General features: G+C 63.7%; 3 protein-coding genes and 1 long non-coding RNA gene across 8 annotated transcripts; 3 read left to right on the top strand and 1 right to left on the bottom strand.

The window, feature by feature from the left end:
* Window positions 1-944: 944 nt before the first annotated feature.
* Window positions 945-6,455, bottom strand: LOC137843282 (chloride channel protein ClC-Kb-like). 3 transcript variants are annotated; one of them, XM_068658356.1, is made up of 20 exons: window positions 6,370-6,455; window positions 5,482-5,647; window positions 5,255-5,383; window positions 5,022-5,150; window positions 4,581-4,720; window positions 4,420-4,497; window positions 4,247-4,325; window positions 4,039-4,164; window positions 3,883-3,967; window positions 3,603-3,704; window positions 3,210-3,294; window positions 2,963-3,136; window positions 2,798-2,867; window positions 2,198-2,308; window positions 1,894-2,107; window positions 1,669-1,802; window positions 1,475-1,575; window positions 1,305-1,388; window positions 1,133-1,219; window positions 945-1,033 (listed from the first exon to the last, which is right to left on the bottom strand). In XM_068658356.1, the coding sequence occupies exons 2-20, from the start codon at window positions 5,591-5,593 to the stop codon at window positions 995-997; spliced, it is 2,079 nt and encodes a 692-aa protein (XP_068514457.1). In that variant the 5' UTR covers window positions 5,594-5,647; window positions 6,370-6,455; the 3' UTR covers window positions 945-994. The 3 variants fall into 3 exon arrangements, with proteins under 3 accessions (XP_068514457.1, XP_068514456.1, XP_068514458.1); XM_068658355.1 differs by lacking the exon at window positions 6,370-6,455 and having other exon boundaries at window positions 5,482-5,868; XM_068658357.1 differs by lacking the exons at window positions 3,603-3,704; window positions 6,370-6,455 and having other exon boundaries at window positions 5,482-5,869.
* A 148-nt stretch (window positions 6,456-6,603) lies between these two features.
* Window positions 6,604-8,311, top strand: HSPB7 (heat shock protein family B (small) member 7). Its single transcript, XM_068658364.1, has 3 exons — window positions 6,604-6,861; window positions 7,055-7,188; window positions 7,659-8,311. The coding sequence occupies exons 1-3, from the start codon at window positions 6,726-6,728 to the stop codon at window positions 7,842-7,844; spliced, it is 456 nt and encodes a 151-aa protein (XP_068514465.1). The 5' UTR covers window positions 6,604-6,725; the 3' UTR covers window positions 7,845-8,311.
* Window positions 8,312-9,963: 1,652 nt separating this feature from the next.
* On the top strand, window positions 9,964-18,386 carry ZBTB17 (zinc finger and BTB domain containing 17). Of its 3 annotated transcripts, none has more exons than XM_068658349.1 (15): window positions 9,964-10,117; window positions 12,821-13,027; window positions 13,154-13,342; window positions 13,690-13,881; window positions 13,988-14,110; window positions 14,530-14,774; window positions 14,862-15,004; window positions 15,436-15,736; window positions 15,828-15,915; window positions 16,371-16,487; window positions 16,604-16,724; window positions 16,861-16,991; window positions 17,072-17,287; window positions 17,491-17,580; window positions 17,641-18,386. In XM_068658349.1, the coding sequence occupies exons 1-15, from the start codon at window positions 10,111-10,113 to the stop codon at window positions 18,369-18,371; spliced, it is 2,901 nt and encodes a 966-aa protein (XP_068514450.1). In that variant the 5' UTR covers window positions 9,964-10,110; the 3' UTR covers window positions 18,372-18,386. The 3 variants fall into 3 exon arrangements, with proteins under 3 accessions (XP_068514450.1, XP_068514449.1, XP_068514451.1); XM_068658348.1 differs by having other exon boundaries at window positions 9,965-10,117; window positions 13,982-14,110; XM_068658350.1 differs by having other exon boundaries at window positions 9,965-10,117; window positions 13,982-14,110; window positions 17,667-18,064.
* Window positions 10,131-11,625, top strand: LOC137843289 (uncharacterized). Its single transcript, XR_011089441.1, has 2 exons — window positions 10,131-11,101; window positions 11,194-11,625. It is a non-coding gene; the product is annotated as an uncharacterized lncRNA (long non-coding RNA).
* Window positions 18,387-19,653: the final 1,267 nt, after the last annotated feature.

Here is a 19,653-nt window from a genome sequence, read left to right as displayed (position 1 = left end):
GGAGCCCACGGCACCGCCTGCGCTGGGGCAAAGGGCTTGGGGGGGGGGGGTTTGGGGGAGCCCCCAGGGCCCAGGACAGCAGCTGGGGGTTGCACAACCCCCGCCACGTTTAATTGCAATAATTAAGGCTAATTATGCAAATAAGGCTGCTGATAATTATGGGGCTCTGCAGAGATTTGGGGGGGGGGGACTACAGCCAAGCTGGTGGCCCCGTTACAGGGGGATGGTCCTGGGGGAGGGGGGGGGAATGACCCCATTGCTGAGATTGGAGCATGATTTTGGGCTGATTTGGGGGGTTTTGAGTACTTGGATAACCCTGGCTGTGGGGAGACACCCCCCCACACACACAAACCCCGCTGGCTGGTCCGCAGCCCCCACCCAACCCAAGCCCTACAAACAGCTGCAGTGATTGTGGAAAGCCCAGGCTCTAATTAGCACTGCAGCAGCTTAATGAGGCGATGCTAATTGCACCCCCCAAATGGCGCGTGCACCCCCGAAAGCCCGGCAGCCGCAGGTGGGGGGGGGGAGGAGGAGGAGGAGGAGGTGTCACGGGTGTTTGTGCACCTCTGGGTTCGGGTTTATGGGTTTGGGTTTGTGCATTTATGGGTTTGGGTTTATGGGGTTTGTGCCCACGTGTCCATAACGCACGAGCACACTCTGCTGGAGAGCCGGCCCCACACATCCCCCGCTCCCAGCAAAGGGGAAACTGAGGCAGGCAGGGACAGGGGGCAGCATGGGCACAAGGCTGGGACAGCCCACCCTGCTGTCCCCAAATCCCACAGGGCTCCAGTGACCCCAAAACCAAAGGTTTGGCATCAAAGGGGGTTGGATGCACTGCGCCCTCACGCCCAGGTCCGAGCTGCTCCCTCCATGCTGGGGGGAAAGGGGGAGGGGGGGTGTGTTTTGGGGTGGCCCCCTCTGTCACCGTGCCAAAATTAACCAAATGGCCCCAAAAAAACATTTAATGGCTAAAGCGGAGCAGCGGGAACGGCGGTCACTTGGGGTTGGCGAGCTCCTCGATCGCTCTCCGCAGCTGCAGGAGGAAGGAGGCGGTGGGATGGGCGCTGTCCCCCTGTGTCCCCCCACCCCCAGGTGTCCCCCCCCCCACCCAGTGTCCCCCCCCGTGTCCCACCTCAGCGCGTGTGACAGCCCCCACCAGCTGCCCGTAGCGGGTGACGAAGATGTGCTGCAGCTTCAGCAGCTCAAAGAGGTGGTGAGCCTGCGGGGTGGGGGGGGACACATGGGGACAAAGCCGAAATTTGGGGAAGGGGGGGGCTTGGTGTCGCCTTCCCCCCACCCCAAACCTGGTGCAGCGAGGTCCAGGGCGAGAGCTGCAGCATGACGGGCTCGATGGCGCAGTCGTCCCCAACTGTCCCCACGGAGGCTGGCTGCAGGGGGGGGGCAGAAGGTGATGTGTTAACTTTTTTGGGTGGAAAAACCTCTCCTTTGGGTGCGGCGGGTGCCTCGGGTTCACCTTCTCCTGCAGCGGCCCTGGGGGTGCCCGTGGGTGCTCGTGGCTCTGCAGGAAGGCGACCAGCCGGGCTCGGCTGACGGTGCCCACCAGCGTGGGTGACCCTGGGGGGGGACACGAGCCAGGTGAGGTGTCCCCACGGCCACCGGGTGAGGTGTCCCCATGGCCACCACGCCCCCGGGGTGCCCGCACCCTACCTGCGCTCTCCACCACGGCGAATTCCCCATCGGTGGTGGCGCTGAGGGCTGCCAGCACCTCCTCAAAGCCGTCACCCTTGGCCACGGCCACGACGCGCCGATCCATGAACTCCTCCACCACCACCCGGTAGGAGCTGGAGAACGGGGACAAAAACCCGATTTTCCCCACTTTTCAGGGATTTCCCCCCAAAACAGCCCCCGCGGGGAGCTGGGGCCGGGCCTCACGCCATGTGCCGGCTGCGGATGCGGGGCAGGTAGGGCAGCTTCTTGACGATGATGGTGCCGTCGTAGAAGGAGGGCTGGCACTTCTGGGAGATGGCGTTGGCCACCAGCACGGCCAGGACCACGGGCAGGACGTGGGCCAGGTGCCCGGTGGCCTCGCACACCAGCAGGGCCGTGGAGATGGAGTGGGTGACGGCCCCCGAAAAGGCGGCGGCTCCTACGGCACGGCCCCCCCGGGGGGGTGGCATTGGTGTAGGGTTGGGGACGTCGCTGTCACCGTCCCCTGTCCCCAGTGTCACCGACTTACCGGCCAGCGCGTAGCCCCCGGGGACGATGGGGTGCGTGGTGGCCTCCACGCGGAGGCCGTGGGGGAAGAGCAAGGCCACGGCCTCCCCGATCAGGCGCCCGATGGCGGCTCCTGTGGGGTTGGGGGGGTGCGAGGGGGGGAAGAAGCCCCCGAGGACCCCCAGGGGATGGATGGATGGATGGATGGATGGATGGGTGGATGGATGGATGCGCCCCCCTCCCCCAGGCTGTGCCCCCAGTAGGGCCAGATGTACCCCCCCAAGGCTGGGTATCACCCCCCCCAAAGGGGCTGCAGGTACCCACCCTTCCCAGCATGGATACCCCCCCCATGCCCCCACCCCAAAATGACACAGCCTCCCCTTCCCCATGTCCCCCCAGGATGGAAATCCCACCCCCAGGGCTGCACACAACTTGTGAACCCCCCCCCAGGGCCACATGCACCCCCCTTACCCCCCCAAAGACACTGCACCCTCCCCAAAACCAGATGCACCCCGGGGCTGGGTGCACCCCCCGTACCTCTCCCCAGGGCTCCATGCACCCCCTGTGCCCCCCCCCCGGACCAGATGCACCCCGGGGCTGGGTGCCCCCCCCCCAGGCTCACCGTAGATGAAGATGGGCATGAAGTACCCGGCGGGCAGGGGCAGGGTGGTGGCCAGGGTCAGCATCCAGAACTGGGGGGGGGGCACAGCACAGGGGCGGGGGGCTCGTCCCCATGGGGACAGCATCTGGTGGTGCTGGGGGGGGGCACGAGGGGGGCCGGGGCTACCTTCATCAGCAGGAAGAAGGCCAAGGTGCCGAAGATGGTGGCAGAGGGGTGGCTCCACTCCTGCCACAGGCGCCGCGGGTCCCCGGGCACCGCGGGGGGCACCGAGGCGTTTTGGGCCAGCACCCCCCAGGTGCGGTTGTCGAAGAGCGAGATGAGGTGCTCCTTCATGGACAGCTGGATGGACAGACAGCATGAGCAGGGGGTCGGGTGGGGGGTGGCGGGGGGAGCCCCCCCAGCCCCTGCTCACCCTGGAGGCCATCAGCTGCCCCAGGCCCGGAGGGAAGGTGATGGAGGCCAGCAGCAGCACCACCAGCGCCGAGTACAGGGGCTTGCTGGGGGGGGGAGAGGGGGCGCTGGGACAGACGGACACACGGACACGGGATGGGGGAGGTGTGTGGACGTGGGGGGTGGGACACACGGACACGCTAGGGGGACGCTTGGACGGGTGGGGGGGTGTTTGGGCACAGGGGGTGGGAGGCGAGGACGCGGCACGGTGACGTCTGGGGGTGTGGGGCGCACGGAGAGGGCACAGGGAGGTACTGGGGGGGACACACGGACACGGTGTGTGTGGGGTGGGACACACGGACACGCGGGGGGGTTGGGGACACGTGGGACAGACACACGGACGCCCAGGACGGACTCGGTAGCCAGCAGCCTGCCCGTCAGCCGGTTCTCCCTGACGGCCGCCAGCAGCCAGCGCTGGCAGAAGAGGTAGGCGCAGGCGATGGCTCCACAGATGGCCCTGGGGAGGAGAGGGCAGCGTGCAGGCAGCGTGCAGGCAGCGTGCAGGCAGGGTACGGGCAGGGTATGGGCAGGGTATGAAAAAAATACAGGTAGAACACAGGCAGGGCACGGGCAGGGCAGATGCAGGTATGGGCAGGGTGTGCACAGGACCCCGTCCCCAGCAGGTCCCCCCTTACCCCAAAATCATGAAGAAAAAAGTCTCCGGCAGGTCGAAGGGGAAATCAATCTTGAGGTCGCTCTTAAAAATCGCCGCGATGGTCTCTGGGGAGGCGGGAGGGGTTTTGAGGGGGGGCCGGGAGGTGCTGGGGGGGCCGCATCCTGCCCGGCCTTGCCTTGCTCGCTGTTGAAGACGGCGAGGAGGCGGAACATGAAGGCGCCGCAGGTAGCGGCGAAAAAGCCACGCCAGTAATCCCGCACGGCAAAGTGCGACGACATCACCTCGATGCTGAACAGCACCCCTGGAAAAACGGGGGGGGACCCGCTCAGGGGGGGGCTCCGGGGGGTCCTCAGCTTCGGGAAGGATTGGGGAGGGTCCCTCACCACTGATGGGCGCCCCGAAAACTGTGGCCACGCCGACGGCTTGCGCTGCCACCAGCATCTCGTTCTGCTTGAATTTGTCCTGAGGAGGGGGGGGGGGTGTTAACCAAAATCCCTTGTTTTTTGAAGGAAAATGGGTTAAAAAAAAAAAACAAACATCCCAGCAGCTCTCCCACCTCATATTCCCTCGTGACCGATGTCCGCATCTTCCCCAGGTACGCCGCGGCCATGGCGGAGAGGTGCACGAAGGGACCCTGGGGACGCGGAGGGGCCGTGGTGCTGAGCGGCCGTGGGGCTGAGCCCCCGGCGAAATTCCCAGCGGGAATTCCCTGCTCACCACTTTGCCGAGGAAAATGGTGCTGCCGCAAGCCAGGGTGCAGGTCAGCCCCACCACCTTGGCCCCGAAATTTTTGATGGCCAGGTACTCCTCCAGCACCACGCCCGTCAGGATGGTCTTGAGCTCGGGGATGCCGGAGCCTTGGTGGGGGAGAAGGTGGCACCAGCTCAGTTCGGGTTGTGGGGGCTCCAAATTTGGGTGAGGTCCAACTTTTGGAAGCTCCAAATTTTAGGGGTTCCAAGATTGGGGAGCTCCAAATTTATTGGGGGGGTATCTTCAAGGCTGGGGAGCTCCAAATTGGTGAGGCCTCTCCTGGTGAGGCCCTCCAAATTTGGGGGGTTCCAAAGCTGGGGAACTCCAAGTTTGGGGGGGGGGGGCTCCAAGTTTTGGGGGTTCCCCACAATGGGGGCGGTGTGGGGAGGCCGGGGGGTGCCCGCTCACCTCCCGAATGCGGCGTGATGCTCTGGGAGAAGCCGGTGGAGAAGGCGGCCATGGCCACGGGGTAGATGGTCCACGAGAGGTACTTGAGCACCAAATAATCCCCGACCTCTTGGTAGAGCCACCGGTGGGCTGCAGAAGAAATGCCGGGAGGGGGGCTGTCCCCGGAGACACCCCCCCCTTATGCCTCCCTCCCCATCCCACTGCCCGGTTTTGGGGCTCGAGCCCCTCGTTACCCTCGTAGAGCCTGAAGACGATGAGGTCCATCATGAAGCTGATGAGGGCCATGAGGACCCCCAGCACGAAGAGGAAATACCAGTCCTCGCCCACGCGGAAGAGCTGACGCTTCACCAGCTCCAGGCACCCTGCGGGGCGAGGGGGGGGGTCCAAAGGGGTGCTACAGCCCCCCCACCCCCAAATAAAACCACCCCAAGGTGGCCAAAATGAGGGGTGAGGGTCTCACCTCGGAGCCTCCTGCGGGTTTTGGGGCAGGGCCGCCAGCTGTGCGCCGACACCAGCACCCTCTGCTCCTCCTGCAGCCCCCCCGGGGGCACCTCGGGGCTGGGGGGCTCCATCCTGGGGACGTTTTGGGGACCGGGGGCTGCCCCGGCCGGTGCTGCGGGCTCTGCCTGTGCCGTGGTGGAAATGAGTTTGCAAACAAGCTCATTAAAAACGACCTTGACGAGGTGGATGGACCCGCGCGGGCTGGAGCCAGCCGGAGCGGAGCGGGGAGGGTTTCAGCCTCCGAATACGCCCCGGGGGGGGGCAAATCCAACCCAGCCCGGGGGGGCTTTGGGGAAGGCTGCAGCCCCCCAGCCCTCGGCGATGCTTTGGCCTCGAAGCATCTCCGTGCAAGGGAAGAGCCAAGGGTGACTCAGGCGCCCGCCGAAATTACTCAGCACGGGGGGGGTGCTCACGTTACAGCCCCCCCCCACCCCCCACCCCCCCGCATTTCTTGGCAGCGCTGCCCGGCGGGTCAGCACGGGGAATAAAGCCTTACATGGTCTGCTCGCAGAGCTGCTCACCAGCTCCTGTTTTTCTGCCCCAAAATACGGCCTCACTCATCCTAGGGTGGGGGGGAAGCTTCCCGGGATGTGGCCACGTTTTGGGGGGAAGGCAGAGACCCCCTCCCAGGGAATTCCCCCCCCCCAACACCCTCAGGGTGCTGCCACAGCCGCCAGCTTGGCCGCGCTCCAGTCCCGTGTCCCCGCAAGGACACTTTTAATAACTTTTTATTATTATTATTACTACAAACTCCACGTGGCTGGCGCGGCCGCGCTGGAAGGCGCCCTGGGGATTTTTCCCCTAACCCCCCCCCCATACTTTTGGGGCATCGTTCCCCCCCACATACCCCGGTGCCACCTCCCCATCCTCCTGTTTTTGGGAGCCCGCGTTATCCGGGCCTGCAGGAACGCCAGCAATGGCATCGGATTTGGGACGGGGAGGAGCGGAGCCGGCGACGGGGAGAAGGGGAGGGGGGGGGAGAGAGGAAAAAATTTCCACGGTGTCCAGAGTGATGTAGCAGGACCTAAATTTAGCCGGTTTTACAAGAGGTCTGGAAGGCGGCCGAGAGCCTAACGGGGCTTTATAAGCTCGGCGGCCGCCCCCGAAATAGCCGGCCCCGTTCGTCTTCGCCGCGAGGCCGAGGAGGGGGCTTCGCCGGCCGTTTTCGCTCCCCTCCCGCGCTGCGGACGCTCGGGGAGGTGGATGAACGTGAAATCCTCGTCTGCTTTCCGGTCGGAGCACAGCTTCCACCACCACAGCCGGTCGTCGTCGCCCGCTCGCCCCATGGAGCTTTTTGGGAGCTTCGTCCGGCCCCGTGGCGAGCCGCTGGGCTTCCCAGGCAAGTGGCGAGGGTGGTCGGGGGGCTTGGGCTGGGGGATCAAAGCCGGAGCTGTGGGAAACGTGTCTGAGTTATCTGGGGGGAGCGGGAGGGTTGTGGGGGGCTAAGCCAGCACCGGAGGGGGGCGAGGGGACCCTGGGCACTGTTTTTGGGGAGGGGGACAGGGAGGCGCTGACCCCGTGCTCCCCTCCAGCTCGGCCCGGCAGCAGCGGCAACATTAAGACCCTGGGCAACACCTACCAGTTCACGGTGGACGTCAGCGACTTCGCCCCCGAGGACATCATCGTCACCACCTCCAACAACCAGATCGAGGTGCACGCCGAGAAGGTGAGCGCGCCCCCACCGCCACCCCACCCACCCACGGACCCCAAATCCTGTCCCCAACGCTGGCCTGGGGACTTAGGGACGCCCTCCCCCAACCTCCCGCTGGTCCTGGCCGTAATTTAGCACTGGTGGGATTAAATTCACCATTTCCTCATCGTTTTGTCCCCACACATCACACCCGTGAGGAGTTGGTGCACGAGGCTGGACAAGCTGGTGGCCGCCCAGCCCCACGATCGCACCTTTTCCAGGTGGTTCCTCCCCACACCCCGAATTTCAACCCCCCCGGGAGCACCCAGCAGCTCCAAAAAAGGCACTATTGTCCCTCAGGGTGACTCACACCTCGCCACCACACCTGCGGGGAGATAAATATTAACACCGCACACAAGGCGTGACCGCAGGCCTCGCCCAAGGGCAGGGGACAGAGCGTCCCCGGCCCCGCTCGCAGCCTCCATCCTCCCCTTCTCCCCTCACAGCTGGCCGGGGACGGCACCGTCATGAACACCTTCACCCACAAGTGCCAGCTGCCCGAGGACGTGGACCCCACGTCGGTGTCCTCCTCTCTGGGGGACGACGGCACGCTGACCATCCGGGCACGGCGGCAGCCCGCCAAGCACACCGAGCACGTCCAGCAAACCTTCCGGACTGAGATCAAAATCTGAGCGGCCGGGCACAGCGCCGGGGACGGGCTTTTCCCCCCCCCCCAACCCCGTAGGCGACGTGTGGGTAGCGTTTGGGTGACACCGGTGTTCATTTAGCTGCGTGGGCGCGGGGGAGCCCACCGAGCTGGCCGTGACTCCGCTGGGTTGGCAAGGAGGGGACGGGAACGCTCCCCGCGGGCTGCCTTAGAGGCACGAGGGGTGAAACCCGCATGGGGGGCACACATCCTTCGCTTGCCACCCCCCCGGGAGGCTGCAGGCTCTGGACACCGTTAATTTTTGGCTGGTGTGGGTGGATCGGGAAGAGCTGGACGTCCTGCAGCAGTCACCAAGGAGCCTCCAGGGGAGGTTTCGCCCTGGGACGGGCGTGAGGAGTGAGGCCGGGGAGCGAGCCCTGCCCCAACCCTTCGCCAGAGTGTCTCTTTGTATATACAGCTTGTACTGGGTTGTGATAAATTATTGACAACTACTGTCTCTGCCATATTTATTTTTATTTTTTTTTTCCCCCAAAGAGGCTGAGTTACAGTGCCAGGGCAGCTGTGGGTTCAGCCCTGACGGGGATGTCGGTAGCAGGTACAACGGTTCCTCCTCCTGGACAAAAACCTGGATGCAGACAGAGCTGTCCCAAGCAGCCCGGCTCCCTCCGTGCCTGCTGCCCTGTTTATTTCCAGCCGGGGTGACTCATTTCTTCCCGGCCAGGCTCTATTTCTGAGCCCTTCCCTCAGCTGTTGGGCCGCCAGCCCACCTGGAAGGTCACCAAACCCCCTTCTCCTCCTCTCGCCCACCGGCAAGCCCACCGGCGGCAGGGCCAGCAGCTCTCGCAGCCCGGCCACCAAGCCGCCGAGCGGCCGCCAAGCCCGGGGGCTCCTTCCTTGGCGGGCCCAAACGCTGCCCCGGAGCCACCCCGAGGGCGGGAGGGGAGGCCGGGCACCGCGTCAGGGGTGGAAGGAGGCCAGGCCGTGTGTACAAACACAGCGCCCGGGGGCCAGCGGCTGTTTATAGCCACCACACGCCGCCGCCCAGGCCCAGCTCGCATTGCCAGGGCACGCGGGGCGAGCCGCGAGGTCGCTTTGTCCCCTGATGGCACCGCGAAGGACGGGCACGAGGCTCTCCGCCTGCAGCCCTTTGGGTTCTGATTTATTTCTGGCTCATCAGCGACTCGGGCGAGGCAGGAGGTGATGCGGGGTTCATCCACGCACCGCCTGCTGTGAGAAACGACGTTTAAACACCATCACAACAGCTTTTAATGCCTGCAGAAGGCGCAGTTCGGCTCAGGACTGGGGTACAGGGGCCAGGCAGTGGCACCCCCCTGCTGTGCCCCCACACAGCACCCCTGGGTGCTGCGGCAGCACCCGCCGCGGTCACACGTTGCCATCTAGCGGTGAGGCTCTGGCAGGCGGCCCCTACCCAGCACGGGAAGGAAAAAAGGCTTTTTCTCCCCAAACTGAGGGTTTGCAGCAGATTTCAGAGCGGGGTGGGAGGGTGAGGGGGCAGCTCAGAGCCGCAGCACCAGCACCCTCCCCTCATGTTTGGCCACATAACGGGCTCATTTTTGGCAGGCTGGCCATGAAATGCGTACTTTGTGGGGAAGCAGGTGAGGCATTAGGAACATTATTTATTTGTGCTTTTGGGATTTGTGGCCTCCGGTCTGCCACTGACACACACGCATGGCAGACGGGTGCCCCCGCACCCCCCGGTGCATCGCAACACCCATGGGGGGCTCCTCAGGCGGCCACCCCCACCCCTCTGCACCCCCTGAGGCGATTAATAAATCACAGAACCACTCGGATTGGGAACAGCCTTTATTACTTTATTGTCACCACAGCCAGACACCGAGCCCACCCCCACAGCCCCCCTCTGGGGACAGCCGCCACCAGCACTGCGGGGCACAGCATCCCGGCCACGACCCCACCCAGCTGGGAGGACGCCCTCGAGCCCCCCTCAGGGGGGGACCCCCAGCCACAAGCCCCTGGGGGGGCACAAACGGCCCCGCCCCCCCCTCAGGAGGGGCCGCACAGCCCCGACCCCCTCCCGGCTTCGCGGCCCCCTCATGGCCGCAAGATGGCGGCGGGCCCGAGGGCGCCGAGCGCACCACGTGACCCTGCCCCCTCCCGCCCTCTCCCGCCCCTCCCGCCTCCTCCCCACCGCGCATGCGCGGTCCCTGCCGGCGGAGAGGGGGCGACGCCGCTTCCGCCCGGCGCCAAGATGGCGGCGCCCTTTGTCTGGGCCGTGTCACGGGCGGCGCTGTGAGGCCGCGGCCGGCCCCGGCATGGCAGGTGGGGAGGGGGCGGCGGGAGGGGGACACGGGGGGCTCGGGGGGGCTCAGCGGGGCCGGGGGGGGCCGTGGGGAGCGCTCCGGGCCCGTGCAGCGGGAGGGGGCCGGGGCCGGGGTCCCCAGAACGCCTCAGGGGGGTCCCCGCGGTGTCAGCGCCCCGGGCAGGCCGGGGGGGGGGAGGGGTAAAAATGGTGAAAAATGAGGAAAAAATGTGGAAAAAAAATAAAACAAGAAGTGGCCCCGGGCCCTGCGCAGCCCCGGCTGCCTGCACGGAGCCAAAAGGCCCCGGGGCTGCGGCTGGGCGCTGGCTGCTGGGCCCCCCCCACAGCCTGACCCCTCCTGGTGCTCCCCGGGCCTGGCTCCTGCGCCTGTCACAGCAACAAAAACTCGGCCGGGAGTTGTTGGAAGTCCCCAGACGGCTCCCGGAGAGCTGGCTCTGACCTCTGCCTCCCTCAGCAACCAGCTCGGGTGCCAGCGTGGGGCTGTGCGGCACGGGGACGGCGAGGGAGCAGCGAGCGGTGCTCACTGGATGGCTTAAACCATTCCTCTGCGCTCAAGGGTCTTTTTTTTTTAACAGAAGGCACCTGGGCAGCAGGTCGTGGAGCTGATGCAGAGAAAAGACACAAAACCTTTGCTTCACACCTGCCCCAAGCGCCCTCGTGCTCTGGCTGTCAGAGCACCATTTGCTCCCTGGCCTGTCCCCCGTGGGGTTGTGCTTTTCTCCCCACAAAAGCAGCGCCAGGGCAGTGACAGCTCGTGGGGGACGAGCCCAGGGCCCCTGCTCTGTTTGTGTGGGTGCTGTAGTGCCAAAGCTTTGCCTTGCCGTGACCGATCGGGTAATGACAGGCTCAGCAGCTGGGTTGGGAGGGGAAAACAGAGCTCGTGTGCTGCCGAGGTGGGAGCAGAGGGCACCTGGTTCTGGCTCCTTGGTGCCTCGTGGGAGGAAGCTTGTCATTTAGCACTTCAACGGGTGCTGGAACGTGAGGTGGGACAAAAAGCAGCACGAAACTGCTGCGACTGCTCCGGGGCAGTGAGTTTTGTGGTCTGAAGTGGAGCTTTTCACCCCGCTCCTCCCAGGGGGGCTGCGTGGAGCCTGACCTCAGCACCGGGAAGCACCGAGCAAAACCCCGGGGCCGTAAAAGTCATCGTTCGGATGCCAAGTGCCTCCTCCAGCTTACCAAAAATAGCCTTCTGCTGCATCCAACTGCTGTCGTTTCCCCAGCCCTGCGATGCTGCAGCGCTGTTGGTCCTGCTGAGAAAATCCTCCCTTTCCAGGGGCATCGAGATTCCCCTGCGAGCCTTACGGGGTCGTCACGTACACGTGGGGGTTGCGCAGAGCTCGCTGCAGGTGCTGGCTCCTCTGGCTCTCGAGGGATGTATTTTGGGCAGTCTGGGGGTGCTTGGTTGAAGAGCACCCAGTGTTTGGGGAGAGGTGGGGGAAGGTGTCGCAAGCAGGGCTCTGCCCGTTCGGGACCCGTGCGCTCAACCTCACGCGAGAAGGAGCACGAGGATTTTAGGGAAGAGTTTAAGGAGCTCCAGCCGGAACAGAGGGCATGGGGAAACGCACAGAGGTGGGCACGGATGCAGTCTGGCTCCGGGGGACCGCAGGCACTCGGTGCCTCTGCTCCTGTACCTGTTGGTGTGTCCCGAAGGAGCTCTGTGGAACGGGAGCTTCGCGTCTTGGATGTGGTTGGGAGCCTCCGAAAAGCTGCAAGCTCCTGCCAGGGCCTGATGGGTGTTGCTGTGAGCTCGCTGGCCAGGCTTTCCTTTAGTTTTTCTTTAAATAAGATCTCGTGTGACAGAAGCAAAAGGCAGCTTGGTGCTTCAGAGCGCTCCACGAGCTCCTGGTTTGCCTCTTGTTTTGCCAGACCCTGGTTTGTCCCCGTGGCTTTTCCCCTGGCTGCGACGCAGCCTTTGGCTCCGAGGAGAGCAGACCTGTGCTCTTCTGTGCTTTCCTGCACCGTCACCTTCCAGCCTCCAGCTTCTTGAGCTCCCAGCTCCCAGCACCCCTTCCCACGGGTTTCTTTTAGCTGCTGCAGTTTCTAAAGGTTCACTGAAGGCCTCAAAGCGAGGCGCTGCTGCTCCAGCCCGGCCCTTGCTGCCCGTGAGGCGACTCAGAGGTCCTGGAGGTCCCCTGGGCGCAGCTGATCCTTCGGCACGAGGTCTCTCAGGAGTGCCGTGCTACGACCCGTCGCAGACAGGAGGAGGCTCCCTTGCCTCGCTGCGTGCCTGCGCTCCGGCAGCGCTGAAGGGAAATGCCTGGGGCTGAAGCCACCGCCTGCAGGGCTGCAGGAGGCCCCTGTGTGACCCCCCTGCTGCGCTGGGGCTCGTCACCAGCACCGGGCTGTCACCAGCCCGTGGGTTGGGTGGCTCCCCGGGGGGCTCTCAGTGAGCCCCTTGTTTTTTGTTAGCGTCCGGGCTGCCTTCGTGGCTCCAGACCTGCCCTTCCCCGACGTGGATTCGGGTGCTCGGGGTGAGGTGGATGAGCTGCGTGGGGATCCTGCGCTCGCCCAGAGCGCTGCCGGATGGAGGCAGAGCGGGGCACAAGGCTGGGGGAGCCTTAGAGGAGCCCCACCGAGCGCTGGGGGCCCGGGAGGGTCTTGAGAGGAGACTCAAAGAGCTGAAACTTTGAGGCAGGGGTTTTTTGAGGGTTTTGTGCTGCCTCTCGTCCCGTCTCACCCCTGGCTTTGCCTTCTCCCCGCAGCCATGGATTTCCCCCAGCACAGCAAGCAAGTCCTGGAGCAGCTGAACCAGCAGCGGCAGCTGGGCTTGCTGTGCGACTGCACCTTCGTGGTGAATGGCATCAACTTCAAGGCCCACAAAGCCGTGCTGGCAGCCTGCAGCGAGTATTTCAGGATGCTCTTCGTGGACCAGAAGGATGTGGTGCACCTCGACATCAACAACACGGCAGGTAGGGGCTGGGGTGCTCGGGGGGGGGCTTTTCAGCCTGTCACGGCTCCTGGAAGTCATCCAGCCGAGCCGGTGCCGTGGGTGGGAGCTGATCTCTGGGTACCAGCGCGTGCTGTGTCCCTCGCAGGCCTGGGGCAGGTTTTGGACTTCATGTACACAGCCAAGCTGAGCCTGAACCCCGACAACGTGGAAGACGTGCTGGCCGTGGCGGGGTTCCTCCAGATGCAGGAGATCGTCAGTGCCTGCAACGCGCTCAAGTCCCTCACGGTGCTGGCAGAAAGCCCTGTGGAGAGCCAGGAGGTCCCCAACGAGATGGGTACGTAGCTTTCCTGCAGCCCCAGCTCCCTGGGGATCCGCTTTTCCTCATCCAGCAAGCTGCAGAGGCTCGAAATCCCCCCGCTGAGCTGCACACTCACTGGCTGCAGCCCCGACCTGCACCCCAGCTGGGTGACCAGATGCAGCTGATGCACAGAGCCTCAGTCAGAGGGTGTCCGGGTGGTGTGTGTGGCTCTGAGCCCCTGTGCAGCACCGCTCGCTGGTTTTTTTTGGAGACTTGATGCCTTCCTTGTCTCCCTGCGGAGTTCAGGAAAGCTGCCTGGCCTCTAGCCCCTGCATGAGCAGCGGGAGGTGGTGCGGTGTGCTGCTATGCCTCTTCCCTTGCAGGGGCTGAAAAGGCAGCCGGCGAGGACAAAGCGGTGGCAGCAGTGACGCGGGGTGATTCGGACAAACCAAAACAAGTTCCTCCCACCCAGGAGGGGAAGGAAGAGGCGCCCGAGGCTGCAGCAGCACAGCCCGAGGAGCAGGCGGAGCAGCTGGATGTCAAAGAGGTCCCCGCAGAAGGGCAGCAACCAGGAGGTGACGTCAAAAATCCCCTTGGGCACCCGGTCCTGCTGCCAGGCTCTGCTGCGTGGAGCCGAGCGTCTGTTTTCTCCCCGAGACACTCTGCTGTTCCTAGGTGCAGACGGTGCCACCCAGTCAGGCCCTGCCGACGGCTTCCCCAGCCCCACGCAGCCCACGGAGGGCTCGATGGGCGGCAGCAGCCCCGCAGCCAAGGGCAGCGACCCCCAGCACGGCGCCACGGGAGGTGCGTTTGCGGTGACCGCGGTGCTGGTGACTTTGCTGTTTTCCCTTTCCCTTCCTGGGAGGAGGACGGGGCTGAGGGCAAAGCCAGGTTGAAGCCTTGCTGGTTTTGCTGGTGTGGCCTTCACCGCGAAAACACTGCTCCGAGTCACAGAGCCAGGGAGCAGAGCTGGGGTGGAGTGGGAAATGCTGCTCCGTTCGCTCAGGAGCTTTAGGATTTTGGGGTTGCAAATCCAAACTGACTCCAGGCAGAGGTCCCGGTGTGTTGTACAGCACCTGAGTTGTACAGCACAGCTACCGGGACGTCCCCAAGTACACAGGGCGAGCCCCATCGCATTAACCTCGGGCTTTGAGTTCAGAAGCATGGGTGGGCTTGGTGTCTGGTGCTGCTCCTGACCCGTAGTGTCCCCGTTCTCTAAACAGCTGCAGAGGTGGAGCTGGAAGGGAAGGAAGAAGAGGGGGAGATGGCGGCAGAGGATGAAGAGGAGGCTAAAATCCCCAAGGAAGTGCAGCCCAAGTTAGAAAATGGAGAAAATGCCGAGGATAACGAATCGGGGAGCACCGACTCCGGGCAGGAGAACTCAGGGGAAACCCGGCTGCTGCGCTCGGGCACTTACAGCGACCGGACCGAGTCGAAAGCCTACGGCTCCGTCACGCACAAGTGCGAGGTGAGCGCGGCCGCGGCCCCAGCGGGGCTCCTGTCCCTCGGTGTCACCGGTGTTCCTGGACGCCTCTGTGTCTCTCTCCGCCTCTAGGACTGCGGGAAGGAGTTCACCCACACCGGCAACTTCAAGCGGCACATCCGCATCCACACCGGTGAGAAGCCCTTCTCCTGCAGGGAGTGCAACAAAGCCTTCTCCGACCCGGCCGCCTGCAAAGCCCACGAGAAGACGCACAGGTAAGGGACGCTGGGGACCAGCGGGTGCCACCAGGCTGGGCCAGATGGAGCTCGTGGCAATGACAGTGGAGCCTGAGGGCTTACGGGTGTGAGCCAGAGGTCGGTGAGCGGCTCCGTGCCTCTCGGATTGATCTGGGTGGGTCGGCAGCTGTAGGGTCAGCAGGGTCTGGATAGTCCCAGCTACAGGAAGGCTCCAGCATTTTCACTACAAAATTTGGCTTTTGCTGCAAAAGCTCAGAATCTCACAAAATCAGTCAGCGTGCTGGGGGCAGAGAGTCTGAGACTCACCTCTGCCCTTGCTCTCCCACACCCTTTTACCTCATGGGGCTTGAGGACACCCTGGGGGACGCAGCAGGGCACAGCTGGGGGGCAGAGCTGGAGATGTGGCAGGGAGAGGAGCTCGGCACACGTCTGTCCCTTCTCCTCCGCAGCCCCCTGAAGCCCTACGGCTGCGAGGAGTGCGGGAAGAGCTACCGCCTGATCAGCCTGCTGAACCTGCACAAGAAGCGGCACACGGGGGAGGCCAAGTACCGCTGCGACGACTGCGGCAAGCTCTTCACCACCTCCGGCAACCTGAAGCGGCACCAGCTGGTGCACAGCGGGGAGAAGCCCTACCAGTGCGACTACTGCGGGCGCTCCTTCTCCGACCCCACCTCCAAAATGCGGCACCTGGAGACCCACGACACCGACAAGGAGCACAAGTGTCCCCACTGCGACAAGAAATTCAACCAGGTGAGCTGGGGGAAAGGGCCAGGGTTTCGGTACCCACCGGAGGGAGGTGGGGATGGTGGGGAGCTCTCTGCATCCCTGTGTTTGTCCCCAGGTGGGGAACTTGAAAGCTCACTTGAAGATTCACATTGCAGACGGGCCCCTCAAGTGTCGGGAGTGTGGCAAGCAGTTCACCACTTCAGGTAGCACCGGGTTGGTAGGTGGTGAGGTCCCAGCGCCGGAGATTTGCTGGGGGGACAGAGGAGGGTTTAAGCCTATGCAGCACCACGGCCCTGCCCAAACATCTCCCCCTTGTTCCCAGCTGGGCTAAAAACATCTGCAGGACCAGGCTGGTGTCCCAGATGGGGATGCTCCTGAGAGGAGCAGGTGGGGGAGTACGGAGGTGTTTCCTCCCGTCTCCCCAAGCTCTTGCAGAGCCAGAGGGGTGGTTGGGAGGAGACCAACATGAGCACTGCTGTGGGTACAACTGCAGCAGCGCCGTCTGTCCATCGTCCCAAACACGGGGTGCTTGTTCTGGCTTTGCCCACCGCCACGGTGCTCGCGTTACCACTTGACCCCTGACCTCAAGGGCTGCTGCGCGGGGTGTGCAGAGGGACGGGTGGGCACTGGTGTCCCCCTGAGATGCGGCTGCTTGCAGGCAACCTGAAGCGGCACCTCCGGATCCACAGCGGGGAGAAGCCCTACGTCTGCGTTCACTGCCAGCGGCAGTTTGCTGACCCCGGGGCGCTGCAGCGGCACGTCCGCATCCACACAGGTAGGAACACGGCTCTGCTGCCCTGGGGTGCTTCCCCAGGGGCTCGGGGCTTTCTTGGGGAGAGGGGGGTTGAGTTTCGATCCCCACGTGGCTGAGCCCTCCTGCTGCCTCCCCAGGAGAGAAGCCGTGCCAGTGCCTGATCTGCGGGAAGGCTTTCACCCAGGCCAGCTCCCTCATCGCCCACGTGCGCCAGCACACGGGGGAGAAGCCCTACGTCTGCGAGCGCTGCGGCAAGAGGTGAGCGGCCCCTGCCAGTCCCCTCCTTGTGCCAAGGGGACATCACCCAGGGCCGCCCCCCATGGCAGTGCTGGGGTGGTGCTATCACAGGGTCCTCGCCCCCGTGCCCGCTCCACGGCCTCCCTGTCCCCGACAGGTTCGTGCAGTCGAGCCAGCTGGCAAACCACATCCGCCACCACGACAACATCCGACCCCACAAGTGCACCGTCTGCAACAAGGCCTTCGTCAACGTGGGCGACCTCTCCAAGCACATCATCATCCACACCGGTGCGTGCCGCTGCAGTTCCCGGGCTGCCCCGAGCTTTTCACCCCCGCCGTTCACCCCTCACTTCCCATCTCACCCCCAGGGGAGAAGCCGTTCCTGTGTGACAAATGTGGCCGTGGCTTCAACCGGGTGGACAACCTGCGCTCCCACGTCAAGACGGTGCACCAGGGCAAGGCGGGCATGAAGATCCTCGAGCCAGAGGACGGCGGCGAGGTCAACATTGTCACGGTGGCCTCAGATGACATGGTGACGCTCGCCACCGAGGCACTGGCTGCCACCGCTGTCACGCAGCTCACGGGTGAGTGGGGGGGGCTGGGAGCTGTCCCAAAAGGGAGGTTGGAGGAGGCCGCAACCTCTGGCACTGTCAGAGCCGGGGGTTGGGGACAGTTCCCCAGCACCACAGTTGGCACAGAACCCACTGGCCCCGTGTCCTGCTCCCCTCTCCAGCCCCATCTCTTTGCAGCCCCCTCAGCATTGTCTCTCCCTCCTGTCTCCCCACAGTGGTTCCTGTGGCGGCCGCTGTGACAGCAGATGAGACAGAAGCACTTAAAGCAGAGATCACCAAAGCGGTGAAACAAGTGCAGGAAGCAGGTGAGGAGGGCAGGGGCCTGGTGGCGTGTTCGACCGGCTCCTGCCCTGCCGCCGCCCCAGCCCGGGCCTCCCCTCTGCCCTTGCAGACCCCAACACCCAGATCCTCTACGCCTGCGACTCCTGCGGGGAGAAATTCCTGGACGCCACCAGCCTGGCGCAGCACGTCCGCATCCACACGGCCCAGGCCCTCGTCATGTTCCAGGCCGACACGGACTTTTACCAGCAATACGGGGCCGCCACCGCCACCTGGCAAACAGAGCAGGTCCTCCCCACGGGGGAGCTGCTCTTTCGCGCCCGCGATGCCCCCTCTGAGCCCCCCGCCACCCCCCTGGCCCCTGTGCCGCTGGCCGGGGAGGGCCAGGCGCCCACCGAGTGACCTGCCTGCCCTCCCTCGCCTTTATTTAAAGACAGCTGCTTGGAAATGGTGTAAAAAGTGTATTTCTGGAAGGAGAGACAGAAGGAATAAATTGCAATATTTTCTAACGCCTGTTTTGCACCCCGTGGGCCCCCATCAGCTCTCAGGGGGCAGAGGGATGCCCTCCCCGGCCCTTTGTGCCCTCTGTACCTGCAGTTCTGGGCCTGTTCCTGCTGTGGGGGCAGGAGGGAGACCCCCAGGGCTGGAGCCCAGCAGCTCCGCTCCACAGCCCCAGCAGCCGGTGCAGAGGAAACGAAGGAATGGCTTTGATGGCCAAGGGCGGTGCAGATGGGTGCTCCTGGGGCTGGGGGCTGCAGCTGGGGCCAGGAGCCCCTTGAAGCCCCTCTCCAAGCTGTTCCCCAGCTGCTGCAGTTGAGTCTGGGGGGACAGGGGGGGACCAGTGGACCCCAGCATCAGGGCTGTGCTGGGGGTGGGGTTGGGTGCAGGGCCCTGTCAGCACCCAGCCCCATGGTATCACCTCCCCAGCTGGGGGGGCAGCAGTGTGGGGGACACACACAGGAGGCAGTGCTCGGTTTCAAAGTGGAGCCTTTTGGGGCTACAAATCAATTTTTACAGGGTTTATGCTGGGCTGTGGGTCCAATGCCCAGCTGGGCTGCCACCAGCTGTGTGTCCAGTTGCAGGCACCGGCCTGGGACCAAGTTGGGGCCAGTGCTCGCCGTCCCCAAGGCCTGGGGGCAGTGCTCCAAGACAGATCCTGCCCCAACCCAGCCCCAGAGGACAGAGAGCACTGATGGAGACACAACTCCCCTACCACAATGGGGACTCTGCACTGCCTTTATTATGATTTTTTTTATTATTTTTTTAAACTCCCAAAAGGGGGCTAGCCCCTGCCTCTAGTGGGGAAGGGAGCAGAGTACCCAGCTGTACTGTAAGGTCCCCATTTGCTGCTACTGCAGGGTGCAACTTGGGGAGGTGGCTGGGCGTGCTGGGCCACCAGCACTGCTGCTACCTCAGTGCCACCCAGCAGCAGGGAGCAAAATGCAGCGCATGCTGCTGCCAGCCTGTGCTGGAGCTGAGCAGCTGCACCCGTGTGCTTTTGGGGGGAAAAGCAGTGAGAAGGAAAAAAAGTTACAGCTGGCTCTGGCTTCTAAAAGGCTTCAGCACAGAAGCCACCAGGGTAAATGCAGTGCAAAATAGATTTGGGATGATTAACAGCAAGGGCTGCTGAGCCCTGAGGCTAACAGCGCTGAGGAGTCAGCCTTCAAAGCCAAGTGGCCATTTTTGTGACAGCCGCCTCCCCGGCCTCGCCACCCCAAGTGAAGCCTCCACACACACACGCTAGAGGCCAGCACAGCCCCTGCCGGCCCTTTCACTGCCGTCAGCATCTGCAGCCCTCGTGGGCAGCAGCTGCTTTGGGAAAGCAACTACACTTTTTTTTGGCTTTGTTGTTTTTGGTGTGTGTGTGTTTTTTCCTGTACCAACTCTTTGGGGATTTTTTTTTTTTTTTTTTTGACAGTAGTAGACACTTACCAAAATTAAATTTAAAACATCTTTGACATCATCCTGAGAAAAACAAGCATGTAACTTCAGTGTTTAACAACTATTTACAACATAAAAACAAACATAAACAAGGATTAGCATTTACTCTTTTTTTTTTTCTTTTTAAACCAAGCGCTTGCCAACGTGGCTGGGCCATC

The sequence above is a fragment of the Anas acuta genome, chromosome 22, assembly GCF_963932015.1.
Source record: "Anas acuta chromosome 22, bAnaAcu1.1, whole genome shotgun sequence".
Taxonomy (NCBI): Eukaryota; Metazoa; Chordata; class Aves; order Anseriformes; family Anatidae; genus Anas; species Anas acuta.
This window is presented reverse-complemented; position numbering and strand designations above follow the sequence as displayed.